The sequence below is a fragment of the Cupressus sempervirens genome, chromosome 1 (genome assembly GCF_028749045.1).
Source record: "Cupressus sempervirens isolate cs-2001-9-10 chromosome 1, ASM2874904v1, whole genome shotgun sequence".
Taxonomy (NCBI): domain Eukaryota; kingdom Viridiplantae; phylum Streptophyta; class Pinopsida; order Cupressales; family Cupressaceae; genus Cupressus; species Cupressus sempervirens.
In genome coordinates this window covers 241,858,680-241,882,300 of record NC_143118.1, presented here as the reverse complement: position 1 = coordinate 241,882,300, position 23,621 = coordinate 241,858,680, and the positions used below count along the sequence as shown (strand labels likewise).

The 23,621-nt window shown below is 38.2% G+C and overlaps 1 protein-coding gene across 2 annotated transcripts; it reads left to right on the top strand.

Moving 5' to 3' along the window:
* Positions 1 to 1,141: 1,141 nt before the first annotated feature.
* Positions 1,142 to 22,324, top strand: TOM2B (tobamovirus multiplication 2B). 2 transcript variants are annotated; one of them, XM_089821891.1, is made up of 5 exons: positions 1,142 to 1,419; positions 21,015 to 21,149; positions 21,580 to 21,642; positions 21,724 to 21,788; positions 21,872 to 22,324. In XM_089821891.1, the coding sequence occupies exons 2-5, from the start codon at positions 21,036 to 21,038 to the stop codon at positions 21,972 to 21,974; spliced, it is 345 nt and encodes a 114-aa protein (XP_089678017.1). In that variant the 5' UTR covers positions 1,142 to 1,419; positions 21,015 to 21,035; the 3' UTR covers positions 21,975 to 22,324. The 2 variants fall into 2 exon arrangements, with proteins under 2 accessions (XP_089678017.1, XP_089678024.1); XM_089821898.1 differs by having other exon boundaries at positions 1,216 to 1,353.
* Positions 22,325 to 23,621: the final 1,297 nt, after the last annotated feature.

Here is a 23,621-nt window from a genome sequence, read left to right as displayed (position 1 = left end):
TACAGTGCTACACTCACATCTGATCATGAGATCGGGAGGGAGCATATAATATTCTTATTTGGTTTACAAATTTCGGCTAGGACATAAGACTTAGGAGAAATAAAAAAAAAACCTTGGGTAAATTTTTTTGACTAAGTCTTGACATGATTAAAACATTTTCAATATAACCTTGGGCTACAAAGGATCATTTAGAAAACTTACCCAACCCAGGGCACGAGTCAAAAATCTAGGATTTTTCTACCAAAACCTCTACAACAAAGACATGCAAACTCTAATTTCACACATTTCACTTGGACTTTCATAGTAATTTCTCAAAATTTTAGAATGGTGAAAATACAAGCCATCACAATTTGTGGCTGAAACCTTGTTTATTCACGCATCGACAAAATGTAAACTACAATATTCAAACTCTACACGATTCAAAGGCATAAAACACAATAATATTTTCAAAATACGCACGATGTTGCATACCACATTAGGATACAAAAAGGCTTTGTAAATCAGGCTCACCTACTTGATCAAACTAACCCTTAACACACATATCTGTGAAACTCCCACCTTGACAAGAACAAAACAACCGAATAGTCTAGCAACCCAAATTAAACCCAAATGGCAAAATTTGAAAATGTTGTGTGTGGCTCCACTTTTCCTACAACGTTTGCATCTAACATGTAGCAGTGTGATTAGTTAATTGTAGTTACTTTGTCTAGGCAATTTGTGTGCCTATGGTTACTAATATGTAGTTAGAGTTGCAATAATGGTTGTGGCTATCAGATTGTGATTAGCTCCACCTACTTTAACATGTCAATCAAATATTTATAGTTCCCAACATCTTACTACCTCATGATTGACACATATTGTCCATCACTAGGCCTTGTTCCATCATAACATGTGACTAACTACTTTGTACTTAAATAATACTATTGTGTAACACATAACATGAATGAATTAGCAGGTGGCTCAAACATAGGACATTTACTAACTACCTTCGGCCCAATTCCACTATTTCTGCTAATTTCTTTTGCTTCTAAAATCTACCTCCTAATATTGAGAGTACCGAGTAGCACTCTTTAACTCAAAGACATCATAACATGCGACTAGCTACTTTATACTTAAATAATACCATTGTGTAACACATAACATGAATGAATTGTGGCTCAAACATGAGACATTTACTACCCACCTCCGGCCAAATTCCACTATCTCTGCTAATTTCTTCTGCTTCTAAAATCTACATCCTAATTTTGAGAATACCGAGTAGCTCTCTTTAACTCAGAGAGCACTCATTTATTTTTCCCAGCTCTTGTCGACGGTTCGCGCAAGGGCCGTAATTGGTATGCTACATGTTGCAAGGTAGATTGCAAAACTACACCATGCGATGACATTGATTTCTCTTTTTGTTGAGCTAGCGAGCTTCTGGTAAGAAACTGCGGATGAGCTACTTTCTCTGTTGTTTTAAATTCTTTAAAATATTTACCGGCTGGATTCTATCCAGTTAGATTCTTAGGCTGCTGCCACCGCTCTGTACATACCGACTATGCAATGTAGTCCACGGTTCTTCATATTTTTCTGCTAAATTAGGGCAGGAAAAAGCCGAAGGTATTAGGGTTTGCATTTGTAACAATCCACTCAATCAAAATAATAGAGGCGGCTTTTCTGCAAAATTTTAATCAGGGTTTCTTACATAAATGAAATCTGGAACACCAAATTCAAAACTTAATGTATATGTTCGGATTGCTTTCCTCAGACGAAAGTTTCAAATAGGTTATCCTTTACATCGTCAGTATTGTGTTCTGAATTAATTGTTTACAGTCAATTTTGTAAAAATACTTCATGGAATGCTAGAGAAGTACAAACAAGATCGTCGGAACTCCTCCTGTTGCCCTTCCATCTGAAATGGATTACCCATATCATGTGTTACATAATTCTGTATGGGTTAGTATTTTGTATGTTCATCTCTGATTCAGTGTCCAATGAATTTTGTATTGGGTTCTTATTACCATACCATAAACTTATACTCGTTGTCACCGCAAGCCTTCTCCAAAGTATTTGCTCAAGCTGCGACACCCATTACCAGAATGTGCAGCAATGGACTGATATATTTAAATATTTTTTAACTTATAGTAGATTGTTTTATGTCTTACGGTAGGTTATTTAGTTGAATCGGGTATGATTTCATATGTGATGCCTTTGAAAACTGTCCATTTCTGCAAAAAATTAAGTAGAGAGAAGTTGTTCTGGCATTTGTTTTGTCTGTGATTAAGATTAACTTCTTGAAAGATTCCTGTTGAGTATAAAGGTATTCTTTCCTCCGAAGTGTACAGGGATGTTGGGAAGTTAACCATACGCAGGAGAGAGGTCACGACAGGTTGCAGGATCAAATTCTGCAAACAATGTTTAGAATTTGGCAGCACCTCCAATATCTTGATGTGGGCATTCTCTGTTTCTCGTTATTTTTGAATTGCACGAAAGAATTATTACCAAGGACTTATCATATTGTTAGCTATGGTGTATAAGTTATATACTTGAGCAAATTTTTTTTGGTCAGGAACTATTGAACCTATAGGGATTTGCATAATCTGAGATTATATATTTTAGTATTTACCTTAGGAATTCCAAGGGCTACCTGAATTACAAATTCCAGTCTGTCAAGAAAGACTTTTTGAGTGGAAGAGATTTAAAGTTAGAGAGTTCTCCAGTGTGTTGCTCCTCGGAACTTAGCATGTAGTGGCTTATTTTGACTTTTTATAGCCTTTAGTTACAGCCTCTTAAACAGATGTTTCATGTGGATAAGTGCTACTGCCTCAGGATTCATGAAGAGAGTTGCACATGCAGCTATTCAAGAAGTCTCATTTGCTAAGATGTTTAGGAGATTTCTCCTCGCATATTCTCCTTACACTTGATAGCATGCACTTGTTATCTGTTATTGATGCATAATTGTTGCTCTCCACTGTATACATGAAGAACATTATTTTGAGAACAAGTTTTAAACAAAAAAACTTTTCTTCCACAGTTTTTTTCATATGTATCGTTCAACATTGAGAAAATACCATTGTCATTAGCAAACAACACTATATGAACAAAAATCACATCCCCATTTCTATACTAGCAATTTTTGGTAAATAAATCTATACGTAATATGGCATACCCTTAATGGATACTAATTACAACGGAATCCCCCTTCCCCTCCCTCTCCTCTCCCTTTACCCCCGCTGCTGTAGATAACTATGAAAAATATTTCTGCCTGCAATCTTGCCCTCTGCTTCCATTTACTTTGTTCCCACTCTCTTCCCCAGCTTCAGAGCCAAAGAATATAATGCTTCCTGCCCCTCCAACACAGACGTAGGATATTTTCTTCAGGAGAAATAGGATATTAAAATTCTGTGTTGTTTTACATTGTTACCGTGTTGTCTTTAAGATTTTATTTTGTACAGACCTTTTTTAACTTAATTTATTATTTTCATTATTTCTTCATCCATGTCTTCAATGCTCTTAACCTACACACTTGAGGAACCGAGTTATAATTTCTGAAGACCAGCCTATATTGTACTGAGCTAATTTGTTGTTCATTCAATTCATACATTCTCTATTACAAGGGAAAGATCCAATGCAAGTTGATATCCAAACCTTGATTGTCTCAATGCCCTCTTTCTCTCCCTTTGAAAACAGAGAAGCAAGTGATTTTGCATGGGATTCCTTTCAGTGATATGTGGTGTTTTCACTGACATAAACTCCTTAGTTATAGTTAGCATTTTTCCACTGTCCACCTTGCTGGATAGACTGACACGTGCTTCCAGAAAGATTTGACATGAATAGTAGCTCCCTTGGTGAAAAATACTTGTTGCCCTGACACTAAACTTACTCGCTGCATCATTTTTTTTGAAAAAAGAGGGGTAAAAACTTTATTGAATAAGAGATCAAATCAGTACAAAACAGAACAGGGCCTAAACCCCAGGAAACACTAGAAACCACAGAAAAACCATAGAAGCAAAATCAACTCTCCCTGGTTCCACTTACATCCTTTGTCACCGTTCTCTCCAAGTCTTGACGTAACTCACCTGGCAGCTGCTCCCACTCATCAATCCGCCAACCATCTACATTTCCAGATGCCCACTTTGCCAAACTATCAGCTGCCCTATTCCACTCCATGGGTATAAGACACTGAATCCATCATAGAACTAACCTGTAAAATCTGTTGCACTATCAAAGACAACTCCCAACTAACATCCGCACACTTCCTCTCAAGTAGAAGATTCATAAGAACCTGAGAGTCAGATTCACAAATCACCTTGCGCCACCCCAAAGCATATGCCCTCTGCAAAGCATAAAGAATAGCCAATCCTTCCATTCTATTAACAGTTTGCATCCCTTTATTGACTGAGAATATAAAAACCACCCTTCCAGAAGAGTCCTTGCCAATCCCACCTATACCAGCAGGCCCTGGGTTTCCCCTAGATGAACCATCAGTATTAACTTTCAAAATGCCATCCGGAGGGGACATCCACTTCCCTATCCTTTGGACTTTATGTTTCCCCCTTCTGCCTCTCCTAACACAGGCCGAGTCTAGAGAAATTCCTTGAATTCCAAACCTGTCAACCATTACAGCATCGTCCCTCTCGAGAGGCATCACCACCTCACTTTTAGCTAAGACTGTGTCTTGAATCATTCCCAGAATTCTACTCCAAACCTACTGAATCCCCAAAGCTTCTCCCCGAAATATTCTCCGATTTCGTTCCAACCAGACTTGCCAAAGCAAAAAGGTAGGCCCAGTATACCAAACATCCTGCAAAAAGGAAGCCAGGGACGGGGGCCTCCCCAGTCTCAACCAAAACTCCGTCAGAGAGGAGGCGTGAATGCATGGGCGTTTCGAAACCTCCCACCAAAAGTGCCATAACTGTAGAGTGAAAGAGCATTGGAAGAATAAATGCATAGAGTCTTCTTCCCCACTACTACACAGGATACATCTCGACGGGCTGGAAAAACCCCTCTTTCGAATATTGTCCCATGTCAGGCACCTGTTCCAAGCCAAGGTCCAAATAAAGCAGTTACATTTTGGCCAAGAAAACTAATTCCAAACTTTCTTCCCCCAATGAACCTCCCCTCCCACCAGCTGCTGGGAGATCAACTCCTGATAACTAGAGGAAACAGTATAAACGCCCTTGGGATTAGGGGACCAGGCCAACACATCCACACCCCTAAGGGCATTACAGTCCTGCCTTGAAAGAATGAACTGGAGCTCAGCCCGCTCCGCTTCCGAACCAAAAATAGGCCACTCCTCCGGATTCTTCCACCTTGCCTCCACCAGCTGACCCTGAGGGGTAAAGGATTTAAAGTCGCACATTCTAGACCATCCAGCATCACAAAAACTCTGAGCCAGCCTGTGCAAATGAGGATACTGAACAACCAAGGGAGGATACCCATCCCAAGCATCATGCCAGAACTGAGCCTCTGAGCCACTCTTGTAGATCCAGTGTAAGCCACCCTTAATGAGCACCGCTCCTTTCTTGAGAGTACTCCAAATCACAGAGCCTTTCCCACACAAGCCATACCGAGGAATATCATTATGGGGGATCCTTGGAAGGTACTTTAGAGACAAAATCCTAGCCCAGACCTGTTCCTTTTCCACACACCAACGCCAATACAATTTAGCAGCCAGAGCAGTACCAGTCAGCACTGATTGCCGTAAGCCAAGACCACCAAACCGTTTTGGACTACAAACAACCTCCCATCTGACAAGACTCCACTTGGTTGAAGATAGATTACCAGCCTATAAAAATTGTCTTGCTAAGGAATCCAATTCCCTAACAAAGCTCAACGGCGCCACCTGAACCATACTCCTATAGAGAGGAAGAGCTTGAACCATAGATTGAATCAGTTGGACTCGTCTCGCAAAGGATAGCCAGCGGTGAGTCCAATGAGTAACTTTGGCCTGGAACTTATCAAGAATAACCTGCCATGATTCCTTAGAATGCCTACCACCAGAGATAGGAATGCCGAGGTATAACATCGGAAGACTTCCAACTTGGAATCTGAGAATATGAGCGATTCTCCTCTGAATAGAAGGTGGAGTATTAAAGAAATAAATGGAAGATTTGTCCTCATTAATCATCTGACCTGAAGCAGCAAGATAAACATCCAACACCCTGCGTATATTAGAAGCCTCCCGAATGGTCGCCATACCCATCAAGGCTGTATCATCCACAAACTGTAGGTGAGATTGCACAAGGAGACCTCCACCCCATTGCCATCCCTGAATAAAGCCCCCTTCCACATTATTATTTATCAACCGGCCCAGGCCTTCTGCCAAAAGAAGAAACAGATAAGGAGATAGGGAATCGCCTTGCCGTAAACCCCGAGAAGCATCAAAGAGATTAGAGTGTTCCCCATTAATCAAGACTGAGAAAGAAGTCGAATTCACACAACTCAAAACCCACCGAATCCAATCCTCCTCAAAACCAAAGGCACCCAGAATCCTTTGGAGAAATGACCAACGAACTCTGTCATATGCCTTAGCCATGTCCAACTTAATGAACATAGCCTTGTCTTTAGAAATGGCCATAGAGTGAATAGTCTTAGTCGCCACAACCACCCCATCCAGGATCTGGCGCCCCGTCACAAAACCACTCTGTTCTTCAGAAATTAACTTGGGAAGCCACTTTTTTAACCTGTTAGCTATCAGCTTACATATAATTTTATAAACAACATTGCATAAAGAGATAGGGCGAAATTAACTAATCCAATCAGCCCCTTCCTCCTTGGGGATGAGAGCAAGGAAAGTAGAATTCAGAGCCCGGAGCATTTGCTTGTTTCTCTGGGATTCCTGAACAACTGCCAGTAAATCTATCTTGATAATATCCCAAAATTCCTGGAAGAACTCAATCGGAAAGCCGTCTGGACCTGGAGCTTTTCCTTTCTTCATTTGGAAAACAGTCCCCTCTAATTCCTCCAGAGAGATGACACTCATAAGATGCTCTTTCATTTCCAAAGAGACTAAAGAAGGAATACAAGAAAGGACCTGGGCCTCTTCAACCGATTCCCCTTGTGAAACCTCCCTAAATAAAGACTCAAAATACTGAACAGCTTCGCTGAAAATATCTTGAGAAGAAGAGAGCGTTTCTCCCCTAGCATTCACCAAGGTTGATATGAAGTTACCATGTTGTTTGGCCTTAACTGAATTGAAGAAGAAAGCAGTATTCTTATCACCTTCGTGAAGCCACACAATACGAGCTTTTTGTTTCCAGTAGATTTCCTCTCTCAGTTCCCACTCCTCCAAAGTTTTCAGAGCCCTAGCTTCCTCCTGCAACAAATAATCTGACACCCCTTCTTCCCTTAACAACCTGGTAATATCATTCAACTCAGCTTGGGCCACATATTTCTCTTGGAAAATATTACCAAAGCAATACCTGTTCCATCTTTTAAGCTGAAATTTAACATATTGTAGGAGTTTGGCAAAGATATACATTGCTGTACCAAAGGTAGGTCTACCATCCTTCCACCACTCAGCAACATAGCCATATAGGTTAGGGTCCCTTAACCACATAAGCTGGAATTTAAAAGGTGGCTTTTGAGGCACCCGGTTGGAGGAAATAGCTAACTTAATGGGCCAGTGATCCGACCCTCTCCAATCTAAAATCTCAGACCTGGATGACCATAATCCACCCACCCAAAAACAGGACACCATGAAGCGATCTAGTCTTTCCGCAATGCAATTATCTCCTATTCTTCTATTATTCCAGGTGAACTGGCCATTACTAGGCTTGATATCAACAAGATTGAGTGTCGAAATGTTATCTCGAAGAAGCACAGAGGAGGGCTCAAGTCTTGCGATACCCCCCCGTTTTTCAGAGAGATCCAGAATAGCATTAAAATCTCCAGCAATAATCCATGGTAGATAAGGAAATAACCCACGAACAAAATGAATATTATTCCATGTAAGGATCTTACCTTGGAGCTCAACAGGGGCATAAATGTTGGAGAGAAGAACAGACTCTCCTGATTCGTAGCATAGAGAGACCAAGGAAATAGAAGATCTAAAGGATATCCACCACATAGGCTGGATCTTTCGAGGGTTCCAGAGGCAAGCTACCCCCCCCGAAGATCCCTGCGCTCCAATGCACTGACATTGACCATTCTTCCACAATTTAGGAGCTATACTCATCATACTCTCAACAGAAACTTTGGTCTCCTGAAGAAAAAGAACATCAGGAGAATGAATTCTAACCAAATCTCGAACAACTTTTTGTCTAGGGCCGTTGTTCAAGCCCCTTGCATTCCATGAAATAATGATCATTTCTGGGAAGTTGGGAAATGAGAATCCAAGGTCTTGACAGCTCCTGACTCCACCAGATTCTCACCAATCATCTTAATCTTCTCCATGTCCTTCTTATGCCCACTTTTACCACTTTTCTCAGAAACCCCCTTCTTGCCATCCTTCTGAAGAATACCCAAGTGAGGAGAAGACTTGCCACGCTTATCCATATCCGAAACTACACACCTTGCAGGAAGGGCCGCGCCCCTTGCTTCTTGATCCCAACCAACATTTAACCCCATAGACACTTGAGCCCCTGCCTGCTCATCAGTGACCATAGGCATAGTAGGTTCAACCTGTGGAGCAGGAGGAGGGTCGGAAGAGACAATCTCCTGATCAGGCTCCACAACCAATTGAGCCAAGCTACTAGATCCCGGAATAACTTCTTGCTGCCCCAGCTCATCTAGGACTTCAAATCTATTAAAGGTATCCTCCTTCTGTCTCTCCATCAAAGTCCTCTTTTGACCTCTATTACGGTTGTGAGCCTTGACTTGTACAAAGCCCTCAACATCCTTTTCCTCTCCTGAATTTGGCTTCTTCCCTTTATCAGCCCCAAGATTGTGACGAGGAGGGGTCGGAGGTTGCAGATCAACCGGCTTGGCCTTCGGGCACCTACGCAGCAGGTGGCCATATTCATGACAAAGTCGGCACCGGAAGGGAAGGGTCTCATAATCGAGTTGCTGCACCCAAGAATGTGAGCCCACACACAATTCAACTTCATCTGGCAATGGTCTACTCAAATCAAGCTCCACACAGATTCGAGCAAAAGTCATAACCCTTTTCCCAAGGGTTTGGGTTGAGGACCCAATTGTTTTCCCCAACATCGAAGCGAGCATATGGAAAACACCTTCTCGACAACACTCTATTGGAAATTTGGGTAGCCGAACCCACACTGGAACCCGATTCGGAAGCTCCTCAGAGGGGTTAAAGCCTGCATGCCATGGCTTAACAAACAGTCCAACCTGCTTGTAAAAATAAGGCCCGCCCTCAAAAACCCTACTACGATCTGCCATGCAGGTGAATGTAACCATGAAAAAGTTGTTTGCAAGCAACGTGACATCCATTTCACCCTCTGGCTCCCAGACTCTCTGAGCCCAGTTTTCTAGAAATTGGAGGGATACTCTTAAACCCAGAAATTTACAGTACAGTGAATGCTTTGAATAGTATTCCACATCCTCAGCAATCAACTCGTAAGGGATTACCAATTTAGGTCTTTCTTTGCACTGCTCCAAGCACCCGTTAATCTTTGTGATCCGAGAGCTGCTAGACGGATTAGATGCTATAACTCCTGAACTCTGAGAAAAAAGGGCATTATCAAACACCCTCGCCGCTTGATTTGGCAGATGCATGTCCTCCGCATCATGCAAAACAATGTCAGGTGAGACCCCTGACGGCTCACCCCTCGTCATTCTACCCCCGGCCTGGAGAAAACACAGAAGGGGACGACGAACTAGGCATCGCGCGCCCCACCGTCCTCACAGCCCGCAGACCGACCCAAGACCAGAGAACAACCTGCAAAAAAATGGCGCAAAAGACCAGTCACCCACCCTCACGGCAACTAGACCACCTTCCTCGGCAGACGCATGCACAGAAGACTCAAAACGGAGCTAGGGCATGGCAGCCCTAGCTCGTCAAACTCGCACAGAAACCCATCGTGTTCCTTCCATATTCTTCAATGTACATGAACACTATGTTCATGCGAACATATGAGAAAAATTCGCTGCATCATTTTAACTTATATATTAACTTTTCATATTTTTCTATGTTTATGCTAAAAAGAAAGATGAACTTTCTGTTAGAAAATAAGGGAAAGACCTAGTAGCTTACAACCCCCAAATTGTAAATTAAACATTTTTTTTTTTCATATTTTGACTGTACATATAAAATGGCCATTTTTTACTTGGAGAGATTGTATGAATGTTGATCTACTCATTCTATACCAATTATTATTCTCACCTAAAATTCTATATGAAGTTCAATTGATAAGCTTTAGGATGCTTGCTTGAAAAATAATTCTGTCATTTCCCTTTTTTTCTCAAATATAAATGTATTTCACATTTTTCCTCGAAATTCTCACATTTGGTTCTTTTTTATTTAATATGCTTGGCTAATATGGTATTGACAAGAAATAAATAGCTGCCAGAGCTATTTTTCTCTCTTGTATTAGAAATAAATAAATATATTATTGAAGCCAACTGAACACATAACATCATCTTCTTTGTAACTTTAAGGCAATGAAGGGTCAAGACAACGAAGGGTCTTCACTTTGCAACGACAAGACAATGAAGGTTCAAGACAATTTTATATATTCTTCTAGGAGGAATTCGTATGAACACAAATTGATATCTTTTGTTTTCTGAGAGATCAATAATAAGGATTATTTATTACTCTCTACATATTGATAGGTGATACGATCATCACTTCAGTTTAGCCTAGTGTTTGGGCAGATTGTAAAGGAGTTCTATCCTTTCTTATGTATATAATTAATATATTTTTTGCCTGGGTTTTCCTCCCTCAAGTTGGAGGGTTTTCCCAGGATAATTCATTGCATCTTACTGTACATTATCGGTTATTTCTGTACCAACTTTTTTCCAATCATACAAAACAACATGGTATCAAAGCGGGTTAAAGCAAGATTAGGATCAGATTCATTCAAGAAATGAAGCCTTCTTCTCTTCCTGTCTGATATCAAGGGATTTTGATTGGAAGTGGAACGATCAGGAAGGATGCCTTTGGTGGAACAAATATTCAAAAAACAAGGGATGGGATAGTTTGTTGGATCTTTTTCGGAGCAAAGGGCTTAGGATCTCCATCTCCATCGCCAAAATTGAGGCAAACCTCTAATGACGTTTTACCATGACAAAGTGTTGATTCCAGGCTTGGGGATTCGTCGTCTTGGTCAGCTCAAGTACCAAGGAGGTCTGTGGATCAATTTGGTGTGCAACAGTTCCCTTTGCCATAGACTCCGAGTAAATTGACAACGTATAATTCTGTGTCAAGTCACATTAGTGACAACTGTAAAGGGAGTAGTAATCCATATTACGATCTGTCACCTTGGTTGCCCCTGCCTTCACCTAATCAAATTCTGTGCAAAGATGAGGATGAGGACTTTTTGTGTTGCCATGAAATAGAGTCGGGAATCTATGGCAATGTAATATGGCATGGAACTAGTCTAATTAAGTAGAGTGTTGACATCAGAAAATTTTGATAGTTGTCTTAAGAGTAGCTTCAGCAATACTTGGGAATCTCTACAAGTCGGGAATCCATGTCAATGTAATATGACATGGAACTACTGTAATTAAGTAGAGTGTTGAGATCTGAAAATTTTGATATTTGTCTTAGAGTAGTTTCAGCAATACTTGGGAATGTCTACAAACCATTCACCCAAGAATTAAGATACTCGAATGTGTGGTGAAATTTAATTATATGTGTTTGCAGAAGGTTTGGAACTAAATACATTAGACATTGAAGAGTTTATTGATGTGAATTTTGTGTTGAGCCGTTTCAAGTTTCTTTAGAGCAGCAGCCGACTGTTTGTGAATAGTTCCTGTCAAGAGTAATATTTTTGGAGGTATTCCAGTCACAGTGTTTGGTAGTCTTCTCTGAACATATAGCCTGGTTTGTTCAAATAGAGCAGATTAGAAGCCAACAGTTCATATTTTCGATAAGCTGGTGGCTATCACAGACTACAGTTTGGAACATGCTTTATAAAATAATAAAATAAACTTATACTCTCAACCTTGGCTCAAATAATCTTTTGTTTAGATGGGACCCAATACTTGTTTCTTAAAGGTAAAAATATTTTAATATCAAGCTTCTTTTATGTGGCTATTTCTAGTTTATTTCATGTGATGATGATTGTGAAGCGAAATATATATGACAAACATATTTGAATTGACTATGGTATGATTAAATATTTCGTAAGCAATACTAGACCGAATATTTGAAGAACAGTGGTATCTGCGCATGGTTTTGTATATTTTCCTAGGTCATTGAGCTTGCTGTTGAGAGTGGATATAGTTTATTGTGAAGTTATATTGATGTGAAAGTCCAAGAGTATTGATATTAGCCGTGAGTTATGTATCTGTTGCGATTCAATTAGGAGAGTCGCAGGAGAGGCAACATATTGGGAATCCACTGGATGTGTCTGGGGGTTCTTGTAATGCTACAGAGTGGTCATATGGGGGAAGAGGAAGGTCCATTTCATATAGGTCGGAAATTATATGTGTTTTGACTTGTGTGAAAAAGGATCCTCAAGAAACAAGATTCCTATGTAGCTTTTGCATCCTAGGTATGCCAATTACTATTTAGTGTTTTATCAAGATATGGGCATATCTCCTGACGATACCTCTATCATTTAGAGAGAGTTTGATGTACCATTCAAGTCTACTGATCTAGTTGATGTACCCAGAGATTTTACTTGGTGTTGTGGAGAATGTTTCCCTTGCTGGTAGGGAGTCTCAAGATCATTGATCCTTGCTTCTTTCTAAAATACATATTTCTTTGAGACACAGAAATATGAGGCGAAATGCTATGCCCTTAATATTGGTGTAGATAGGGTTATGAATAGTCAACTTGTGGCTACCTTAATCCTTAATTAAGTCATGCTATCATTATTATATTATTGTTTAGGTAGGTAGGTCGGCCTAGGTGTTATGTAGGGTTGTGTCTATTCAACCTAAGCATAATTAGGTATATATAGGAGGTTGTGAGTCTTATTTCAACATCATATTGTGTAGTGTGTTCTCATTGGAGATATTTGGAGGTTGCCCCCTCAAAGTGGCCTATTACTCTCAGTTATTATCAAGTATTTATATAATATTTCATATTATTTCTTGTATTGTGCAAGTTATTTCATCACAAGTGGTATCAGAGCACTCTATAATCTGGACACATGCACCAAGTTTCATCCTTCTTACGCACCATCACAACAGGGGAGGAGTAAGCACTTTGGCCATGCCTGATAATCCCTGCCTCTAGCATTTCCTCAACAATTGTTTCTATATCACTTTTTTGTATGTATGGGTACCTATAAGGCTTGATGTTTGGTGGCTGGCTTCCTTGAACTAGTTGTATGGCATGGTCATGATCCCTCTTAGGAGGAAGTCCTTTAGGCATATCTCCAAGAATCACTGAGTGACAATCAATTATTGCTTGTAAATCTAGATGAGTAAGACATTAGATTGAGAGACTTCTAATGAACATAGCTGGGCCACAAATCCGTCTGCACCTTTCTTAAGAAACTTTTGCATTTGATGAGAGCTTATAAGAAAATTGGGTGGTAGAAGCCAAAGAAGAGTGGCAAAATGATGTTGCAACAAGTAATCTCATCCAACAAATAAAAAGTGACCTTAGTAGTTCAAATAAGTTTTGTTTAAAGGGAGATATTCTTTGGTATAAAGAGCACTTGTATCTCTACAAGAATTCCAGTCTTAAACACAAGATTCTCAAAGAACTACATGAGTCTCCAATTGGTGGTCATTCAAGATTTTTGAAGACATATCATTGGGTCAAGCAAGATTTTTTTTGGGAAAGGCTAAAAGGTGATGTTCAAAAATTTGTGGCTGAATGTTTGGTTTGTCAAAGAAATAAGGGGGAAACAATTAAGACACCAGGTCTCTTGCAGCCTTTATCTATTCCTAGCCAACGTTGGGAAGAGGTATCCATGGACCTCATCACAGGGCTTCCCAAATCTAAAGGTCATAATGTCATCATGGTAGTAGTTGATCGCCTCACTAAATATGCACATTTTATTGCATTATCACATCCTTTTACAACAAGTATAGTGGCAAAAGTTTTCTTGGAGAATATCCAAAAGCTATATGGTACACCTAAGGTTATTGTTAGTGATCGTGATCCTATCTTTACTAGTCACCTTTGGAAAGATTTATTCTCATGTTTGGGTACTCAGTTGGCTCATAGTTCTTCATACCATCCTCAATCAGATGGGCAAATTGAGGTTGTTGATAAATGTTTGGAAGGATATCTATGTTGTTCACTTCTAAAAAACAATCTCAATGGGTAGATTGGCTACCTCTTGCAGAATGGTGGTACAATACTTCTTTTCATAGCTCATCAAAATTGTCTCCATTTTTGGCACTTTATGGATATCATCCTCCTTCCATCACATCATCATTAAAGGTGTCACCAAGAGTTCAGGCAGTAGAGGACCACTTGCTTCATCAACAACAGGTACTTTAAGGACTCAAGGAGAATTTAGCTATGGCACAAAATCGAATGAAACAACAAGCGGACCAACATTATAATGAAAGAAATTTTGAAGTTGGGGATTGGGTCTTGAGATTACAGTCTTATAAACAAATCTCAATGAAGCAACAAAAAAAAGAATAATAAGTTGTCTCCAAGTTATTATGGACCATACCAAATCATGCAAAAGATTGGTAGTGTTGCCTACAAGCTTGAGTTGCCACCAACAACAAAGATACATCCAGTTTTTCATGTTTCTTGTTCGAAGAAGGTAATTGGGCAAACTATTCCTACTCAAACAGTACTACCAGAACTTGATGAAGAAGGAAGAATAATTTTGGAACCATAGTGCATTCTTCAAACATGCACGAAGAAGCTGAGGAACAAAACCTTGACTCAATATCACATCCAATGGAATAACTTACTAGTTGAAGAGGCCACATGGGAGGATGAGGAGTTCATTCAAAAGAATCCACACTTGGTTAGCATTGAGGACAATGCTTCTTTCAAGAGAGGGGGCATGCTATGCCCTTAATATTGGTGTATATAGGGTTATGAATAATCAACTTGTGGCTATCTTAATCCTTAATTAAGTCATGTTATCATTATTATATTATTATTTTAGGTAGGTAGGTCAGCCTGAGTGTTATGTAGGGTTGTGTCTATTCAACCTAAGCATAATTAGGTATATATAGGAGGTTGTGAGTCTTATTTCAACATCATATTGTGAAATATGTTCTCATTGGAGATATTTGGAGGTTGCCCCTTCGAAGTGGCTTATTACTCTCAGTTATTATCAAGTATTTATATAATATTTCATATTATTTCTTCTATTGTGCAAGTTATTTCATTACACGAAAACCCTCTGAGAGGTATTGCTTCTTCTCACTCATGGGAGTAGCCATAGTGGACTTCGTGTTAAGAGACTTCATGATGACATCATGTTGAGTTTCTCCATATTGAGCTTTTGTGTACATCCTTCTTTCCACTTATGGGAGTAGCCACGGCGAATGTCATGTTGAGAGGCTCCATGATGACATTGTAGGGTAAAACTATTAAGATAATATCTTATACTTTCTATAATAGTCAACTACTTGTCTGTAGTCCGTCTTTCAGTCTAGATAGGAATGTTTCCTATCCCGTCTCTTTTTTCTTCAGTCCAGATAGGAATGTTTCCTATCCTGTCTCTAGTTTTGTTACTAATTCCGTCTTCAGTCTACGTTGTTTCTAAAAAGAAACAACGTCCTTGTAATTCTTTATAAGGAACACATTTGTTCCTCTGTTAATCAATCAATCATCTGGAAATCAGTTAATCTGCCAATTCTTGAATCTTGTGACATGGTATCAGAGCCATGATAAGGAATTTTTCGAAAAATTTATAATTTCTTTTGAAATTATCTGCACACGATGACAGTCGTCTCTTTTTTGCAGCCTCCTGGTCTGCAAAATCTGTGCCTGTATCCTTGGGAAAGCTCGCAATTTTTTTCTGCAAATTGCGTCCAAATCACACACGTTTGAAGCAACTCGCGTCCATATATTTTCCAGCTCATTTGATAGCAAAATCGCGATTGTAGGGTCAAGGATTAGTTCATTTTGTTTGCATTCTTCATCATTTGCGCTCTCCCTGGAAAAAATCTGCCATTTTTATCAAGAAATCTGAAGTTTTTTCAAGCCTTTTTTAGCCAGGGCCGTTTTTTTTGAAACCCTAATTTTTGGGGTCGAAAAAATATTTTGTTTGCAAATTCTTGGTGGGTTTTTCGAGAGCTCAACTGGGTTGTCCGTTTTTTCTGGGTGCCTTGATTTTCGAGCCAGCGGATCCAGAAAATGACAGCAGATTCCTTTTGGGTTTTTCGAGCTCTCTTCAGGGTCATTCTCTAATTCTTCTGCGTCTTTCGTATTTTTGCCTCAAAGAACGTGCCTTCACAGATTTTCACAGTTTTTCATTGAAAAACGTGCCATGGCATCTCTGACAAATATTTTGCTCGAACATAATTCCAAATTCAATGGTCGCAATTATGGAACCTGGAAGCAGCGCATCATCGCGATCTTCGAATATCGAAACACCGATCAACTTGTTCTGGGTGTTAGGCAGCGTCCGACTTCTCTGGGTCCTGATCAAGGCGAAGCTGCATTTTTTGCCTTCTGAATTTGTTTCTGTTTTTCTGGGTTTGTTGATTTTCTCCTCAAAAATCATTTCAAGTTGTCTGTAATACGCAAGGTTGCGTGAGATTTTGGGTTTGTTGATTTTCTCCTCAAAAATCATTTCAAGTTGTCTATAATACGCAAGGTTGTGTGAGATTCTGGGTTTTACCGTTTTTTCCACAAAAACGAAGTTTTGTAAATGCAACTTATTTTGAGTCATAGCACTCTTCTGGCAAAGCTTCTTTGTTTCAGCATTTTGTAGATCCAAGGAGGGTCTCAATTATCATAGAATGTTCCGACATCCGTACGTTGACCATTAAGGGAGGGTATTAAGATAATATCTTATACTTTCTATAATGGTCAACTACTTGTCTGTAGTCCGTCTTTCAGTCTAGATAGGAATGTTTCCTATCCCGTCTCTTTTTTCTTTAGTCCAGATAGGAATGTTTCCTATCCTGTCTCTAGTTTTGTTTCTAATTCCGTCTTCAGTCTACGTTGTTTCTTTTAGAAACAACGTCTTTGTAATTCTTTATAAGGAACACATTTGTTCCTCTGTTAATCAATCAATCATCCGGAAATCCGTTAATCTGCCAATTCTTGAATCTTGTGACAAAAACTGGGGTCTAGTTCTTTGGTTTGATTCGGGATATAATTTGGATGCAAGTACTCTTAGTTACGCCTATACGTGGCAATCCAGGATTTGTAAACTGATGAGAGATATGGTGGCTATTTGCTCAAGGGATGAATATAGTATGTCAAGTGGTTATGGATGCATTCCAATTCACATGTAGAAGAACCAAATCTAAGACTTTTTAACTAATGAATTGAATTTTACACTTAGAAGAATTGAACTCACTTTCAAACAAATGAATTTAAAAGTATTAAACTCACTTTCACACTCAAATGAATTCACACTCAAAAGAATTAAACTCACTTTCACGCTCAAAAGAATTCACACTTAAAAGAATTAAACTCAAATCACTTACTTCTAATCAAGCCTTGTCACTGAACACCATTTTATAATATTAATTATATTTATACTCAGATTTAATGAAGTTGTTTTCTCTCGAAAAGATCTTTACTTTACACTTTAGGAGAGAGGACAAAATGGTTGTGCAGTGACAGGAAGTGGAACAGAGTCTAAAATTATCAGAGTTATAAATCACAGCCAATTGGTCACAGTTATGTCTGTCCAAATTTACAAATCACAGTCTATTGAATCAAATCAATTATGAATGTTTTGAATAGGATGTTTTCCTTATTCTACAAATTCCAATTAGGCTTGTGAATGTAAGAATGATATTACAGTTTACACCAAAGATATTCTATCATATAGACTGTATCATATACTGCAAACTCATAATTTCTTCAAACCAATACCAAATCCAAAAATGAACTAAATTGCTTTATTCAGTCACACTGCCATAATTGTAAATAACAAAACATGAACAAAACATATAATGACCCACTCCGCACTTGAAAAGTAGCCACCTGATAACATGAGCAAGGGGGCCCTGCATCCTCCGTCACCAGGGGAAAGCAATACACACGAGTCCTTAACGCTACTTCAACCATACAGTCCATCAAATGCCAAATAGATTAAAGAGCAGTATATTCATATGATAAAAGGTAAGTCTCTGTCTTTGATTTACATTCATATTTATATTGTAATAGCTAAGTGTTAATTCGTTATAACTATTGACCAATATCTACCATATTGCATTACTTACAAAATGGCCACAGATCTAAACCTATCCATTAACAACTATATACTGAAATAAGAACAGTTTTGTTTAACAAATGCCTTTCTTCGGCAATACCAAAATAACAGCAGAATAACTACTAAAAACATATTTATTCTTTGTGGTATCTCGTCCATTATCCGCATTCCTGACAGCTGGATTGACCATTCATTCACTTCCAGTCATTTTAACATCAAAAGGATCAGAATTTTCATGTTTTTCAATAACTTGTTAATCCTAATTTCCTTTTCATGTTTTATTAAATACTAAGATCCCTTCATTAAATGGTGACAGGAACATGGACAGAAACAAGGGTAAAGGTAGAAAACATGAAACAAAATAATGACACATCCACTCATCAGACATCATGTTCAGTGACTCTGTGATGAGCTCTTGTGCACATGCTTCTTTCCACTCATGGGAGTAGCCATAGTGGATGACATGTTGAGAGATTCCATGATGACATCACGTTGAGTGACTCTGTAATGAGCACTTGTGTACATGTCCACAAATAGATTTAGCCATTGTGGGTGTCATGTTGAGTGACTCCATGACATTATCATGTTGAGAGATTCCATAATAAACTCTTTTTACAAATGGAAATAACCATTGTGGGTGTTATGTTGAGTGACTCCATGACATTATCATATTGAGAGATTCCATGACAAAATATTTTTCCCCAAATGGGTGTAGCCATTGTGGGTGTCATGTTGAGAGACTCCATGACATGGATAGCTAGAAAGATACCTTCCTAGCTAAGAGTAAGTGTTGATGTTATAGCTGCAGGAGCTATCTTTCTCTCCTGTATACAAAATAAATAAATATATTATTGAAGCCAACTCAACACATAACATCATCTTATTTGTAACTTCAAGGCAATGAAGAGCTTAGACAACGAAAGGTCTTCACTTTGTAGACAGCAAGACAATGAAGGGTCAAGACAATTTTATATATTTTTCCAAGAGGAATTCACATGAACACAGATATCTTTTGTTTTCTGAGAGATAGATACGAAGGAATATTTATTATTGTTTGCATATTGATAGGTGCTATGATCATCTCTCTGGTTTAGCCTAGTGTTTGGGCAAATCGTAAAGCAGTCTTCTGCTCTTTTATTATATGCAAGTGATATATTTGTTGCTGGGTTTTTCTAGGATAACTTATTGTGTCTTACTGTGCATTATCTGTTATTTCCGGTCATAAAAAATCAACAATATGGTATCGACAAGAAACAACTACTCCCATTTTGCCTCAAAAAATTACAGAATGCTTCATATTTTGGAGGTGCAAAAGAAATTAAGCTCCTATTAAGTTCACATAGTCATGCAAGCTATGGCATAACATAAAGGTCAAAATGTTACTACATTAAAAAGGGTTTAGATTCTCCCATAAACAATGAAAGCATTCTGGACTTAAAGCATCAGCTGAGACAATGACATCATCAATATTGTTACCGGTAAGCCTAGGCACTTTATTGTGGAAGCTCATTTTCTGACAATTCTGGACAAAGTATGTTTTGTATATTTTGATTCTCAAATCACTCAGACTCTAATACAACTACGATACAATATTTTCAGATACATATTCCTGCCCATCAACCACAGTGCTTAAATATTTAGGTGAACCAAAACCAAATCCAAGATTTACCTGTTACATGTAGTCAATACAATGAAACTGTTGTTCAAACAAAGTAGCTTGATATGCCTCTGGCACGTATCCCCATTTCAGATATGGCATGGATACAGGTTGTTACACATTGAGTGTCATACCCACCCGTGGCCAAAAACCTTGATTTTCTAACTGTGCTGGGTACTGTTTAATTTGATTCTTTTTTCAATTTGACATAAATTTTCCTGAACTTAATTTTAAAAAGCTTCAATCATGTTTTTTCGAAAGCTTTTTTTGGTATAAACAAAACCTATAATCATTTATATAGAAACTATGTGGCTATATTTCTTTTAAATTAATGAAAATCTTATTTGATAACTTTGAAATTTTTGTTAAATATATGTGTGTGTTAAATGAATGTTGTATCCAGATGTATTCATATTGGGAGTTTTAAAAAATGGCTGTATCCGTATTAAATAACGTATCTATATCTGTGTCCATGCAACTTTGTGTTTAAAACCTAAGTTGCTTGTTTAAGTCCCGGTGCCCCAGTATGACAAAAAAAATTGGGGTTAAGGTATGTTAATACAAAAAGACTTAAAAAGACACCAATATATTATTATATATATAATTCAGCTGAATAGCAGGAATCAAGTTCAGAGAACCACTTATATACACGGTTTAAGTTAATTTTATGAGAACCACAATTTTCTGGATTTGATTTTGTGTTTTAAGCATCACACAATCAAATCCAGAAGCGCTAAGAGATAGTTATTTTAGAGTTAGGTTTTCAGGCTTACCTGTCAACTCAATAAAAAAAATTTTAAAAAAGTGAACAAAAATGGGTTCTGTTCTTGCCCAGTGTGAGCCAAACCCAAACCTTCTCAGCAATCTTGTAGCAGAGTATGGAATTTCTGTCTTTAATAGCAAATATAATGGACTAGTGATTTCGTTTAGTGATGCCTAAATATGTTCCATTCTCTGAAAATGAGCATGGCTGTTCTCAGATTGGAGGTTATGAACAAGAAATGGCAAAGTCAGCACGTGAAGGAACAAAGGGCATGGTTTCTGATCAGATATCCCAAGCTGTGTTGTCAACATCCAATTTGCTTCACTTAATGGAAGAATCATCCCCGGCTCAGGTGTAGTTTTAATTACTTCTTTTGCTTGCCTTTTCTTGATTACTTTTGTGCCTTCAAATGCATGGCATGTGCCCTAGGACCAATGTATATAAGTTCTGTTTCTAGGCCTCTTTATATATCTGTAGTGCTATTTCAACTTGAGCATAGCTTGCCTTTTCTATCAATTTAATGCCCATTTTCAATGTTCTTAGGAAATTTTCTTTCTACCATTTGTCATTCTACCACATCTCATGCTGCTTGCAGTTCTGGGCTAGAGATTGTGTTGCACATTGTCTATAATGTTTCTGTGATGTTTTAAAATGTCAACGGTCATTAAGCTGCATATAAAAGAATTGTTTGTAACGCTTGTTTCTAAGAATGCTGTATGCTTGTAAGAAAATTAGATTAAAATAGAAGCCGTTGTTTGATTTTTGTGATGGATACAGTGCAGGGTCTAGTGAGACTTCCAAAGAATCTACTTGGGAAAGCACCAAGTATCAAAAACACTGAACAGGTGCATCTTGAATAGATAGTAAGATCAAGGTTTCGTTTGGAGCACTCCATTGTTTTCTCACGCTGATTTTGCTTTGACCAGGTGCTGCATCAAATGCCTCATGTCATCTCCTCGTTGGATGCCCATCTAGACAAAGCACTGCAGTGGTTGGAAATATTTAACTATTTGATTTTTGAAGTTTGAATCATGTGATAATATATATACTGACGTGTCTGATATATGTTTGCAGTGCATCAGAACTTCAGACCATCAGGCGCTTGCTTGTAAATAAAGACAGCAGTTTTACACGTTTATCCATCCCAGATGATGAAGATTCTGTCACTCAAACGTGAATCACCAATATAAAGTAGGCTATGGTTTCCTCTTCAAATACACAACTTTAAACAGAAACTGAGGCCTCACAAAAGTTTCCTGCAGGAAGACATTGAAGGTTATCATAATTTCCAAGACTTTGTGAGAGTCACGTTAAAAATTCTAAGCTCTAGACTATGCCATAATTTATGCTATGTGACGATGAGTTGTATTGTTTTCATTTTATATTTTTTTTGAAGTTATGGTATTTGGTATTTACTATTACCACAGCAAAATCTGTGTTGTATTTCTGATTGCTAAATTTGCACAAGTACTGTAGGAATGACAATTTCTTAGTGATCGGTTGGAACCAGGACTTTCATTTCTCAAATCCCACACTAGTTAAATTGTTTTTATGTCATCAAATATGGATAACTGATAAAAACTAGTAGTCATTTTGCTTTCCTAAACTGCAACACATACTCTCCATGTTTAGAACTTGGCTTCGCTTCTATTGCTACTGATAATAATAATCTACTTTAGTGAGTTACGGGGTTGGTACATCCCCTAATGCAGAATTGAGAGAGATATTTTTGTATGCATGGATTCTTCGGTTTTATATCCAAGGGAAACAGTCAGGGGGAAAGACAAATGATAAAATGTATGACAGCTTGGTCTAACTGGGCCCTTGCCAGTAGTGTAGAGCATTGCACATTAGTAGTAGGTAGTGATTGCTAGGACAATGTAATTGGTGGCTTTAAGGATAGTTTGGATAGTAGAAAATATATGTTTAATTTTATTCGCGGGATTTCGAATGCATATCCCTGAATAAATTTTTGTTTTGTGAAACTATCATAACAGGATTTTTTTAATGGTTATGTTGCATAATCATGGATGCACACATACAAATTTATAATTTGATATCAACTTTTTAAAAAATAAGATGAGTACCTACATATACCTTTGAAAATTATCGAATGCTGTGTAAATCATGATGGTCAAAATTTTGGCAACATGATTATTGGTTATACCAATTTTTTAATATTTTAAAGTCAGATAATTATTGTTACGTACAAACCAGACATTGGGAGTGAGATGGAAGTGCTAATTTCTTTTCTCGTGGAGGGACAACTTGAACAAAGTGGAGCTTGAAATTCTCCCGGAGTTTATGAACAAACATAAAATCCTAAAACCTCGCCAAGTGGACAAAATCAGATGTAAATATGGTGATAAGCCCAGTTATCAGCCTGCGTGGAGTCTAACTAAATATTTATATGTTTTCTAGATAATATTTCAGACTACTTTAATTATAATGAACCAAGATCTAGCGAAGATGAATGTAGAAAACATCTAATGAATCAAGTATCTCCTCTAAATGTAAAAAGACATTCTTAAACGATGGTCCAAAGTATCCACAATCATGCCAATCTTTGAAGGATGATCGTGTAGAGAATAAGGAAGGGGTTCAAGGTTTTCCCTCTCAAGAACTAGAGAAGGATAATCTTCGTCAAAGGGAGGATGAATTTTTTCAATTATGTCTCCCAAATTTTAAAGGACAGGACTCCACAAACAAACCCATAATGTTTTTCAAGTAGTCATCCCAAGGAACAACACTTGGAAGACAATGTATATCCTATTGCACTGAATCACTAGAAGCCAAAATTGTAGCAACACAAGCATCATCAAGA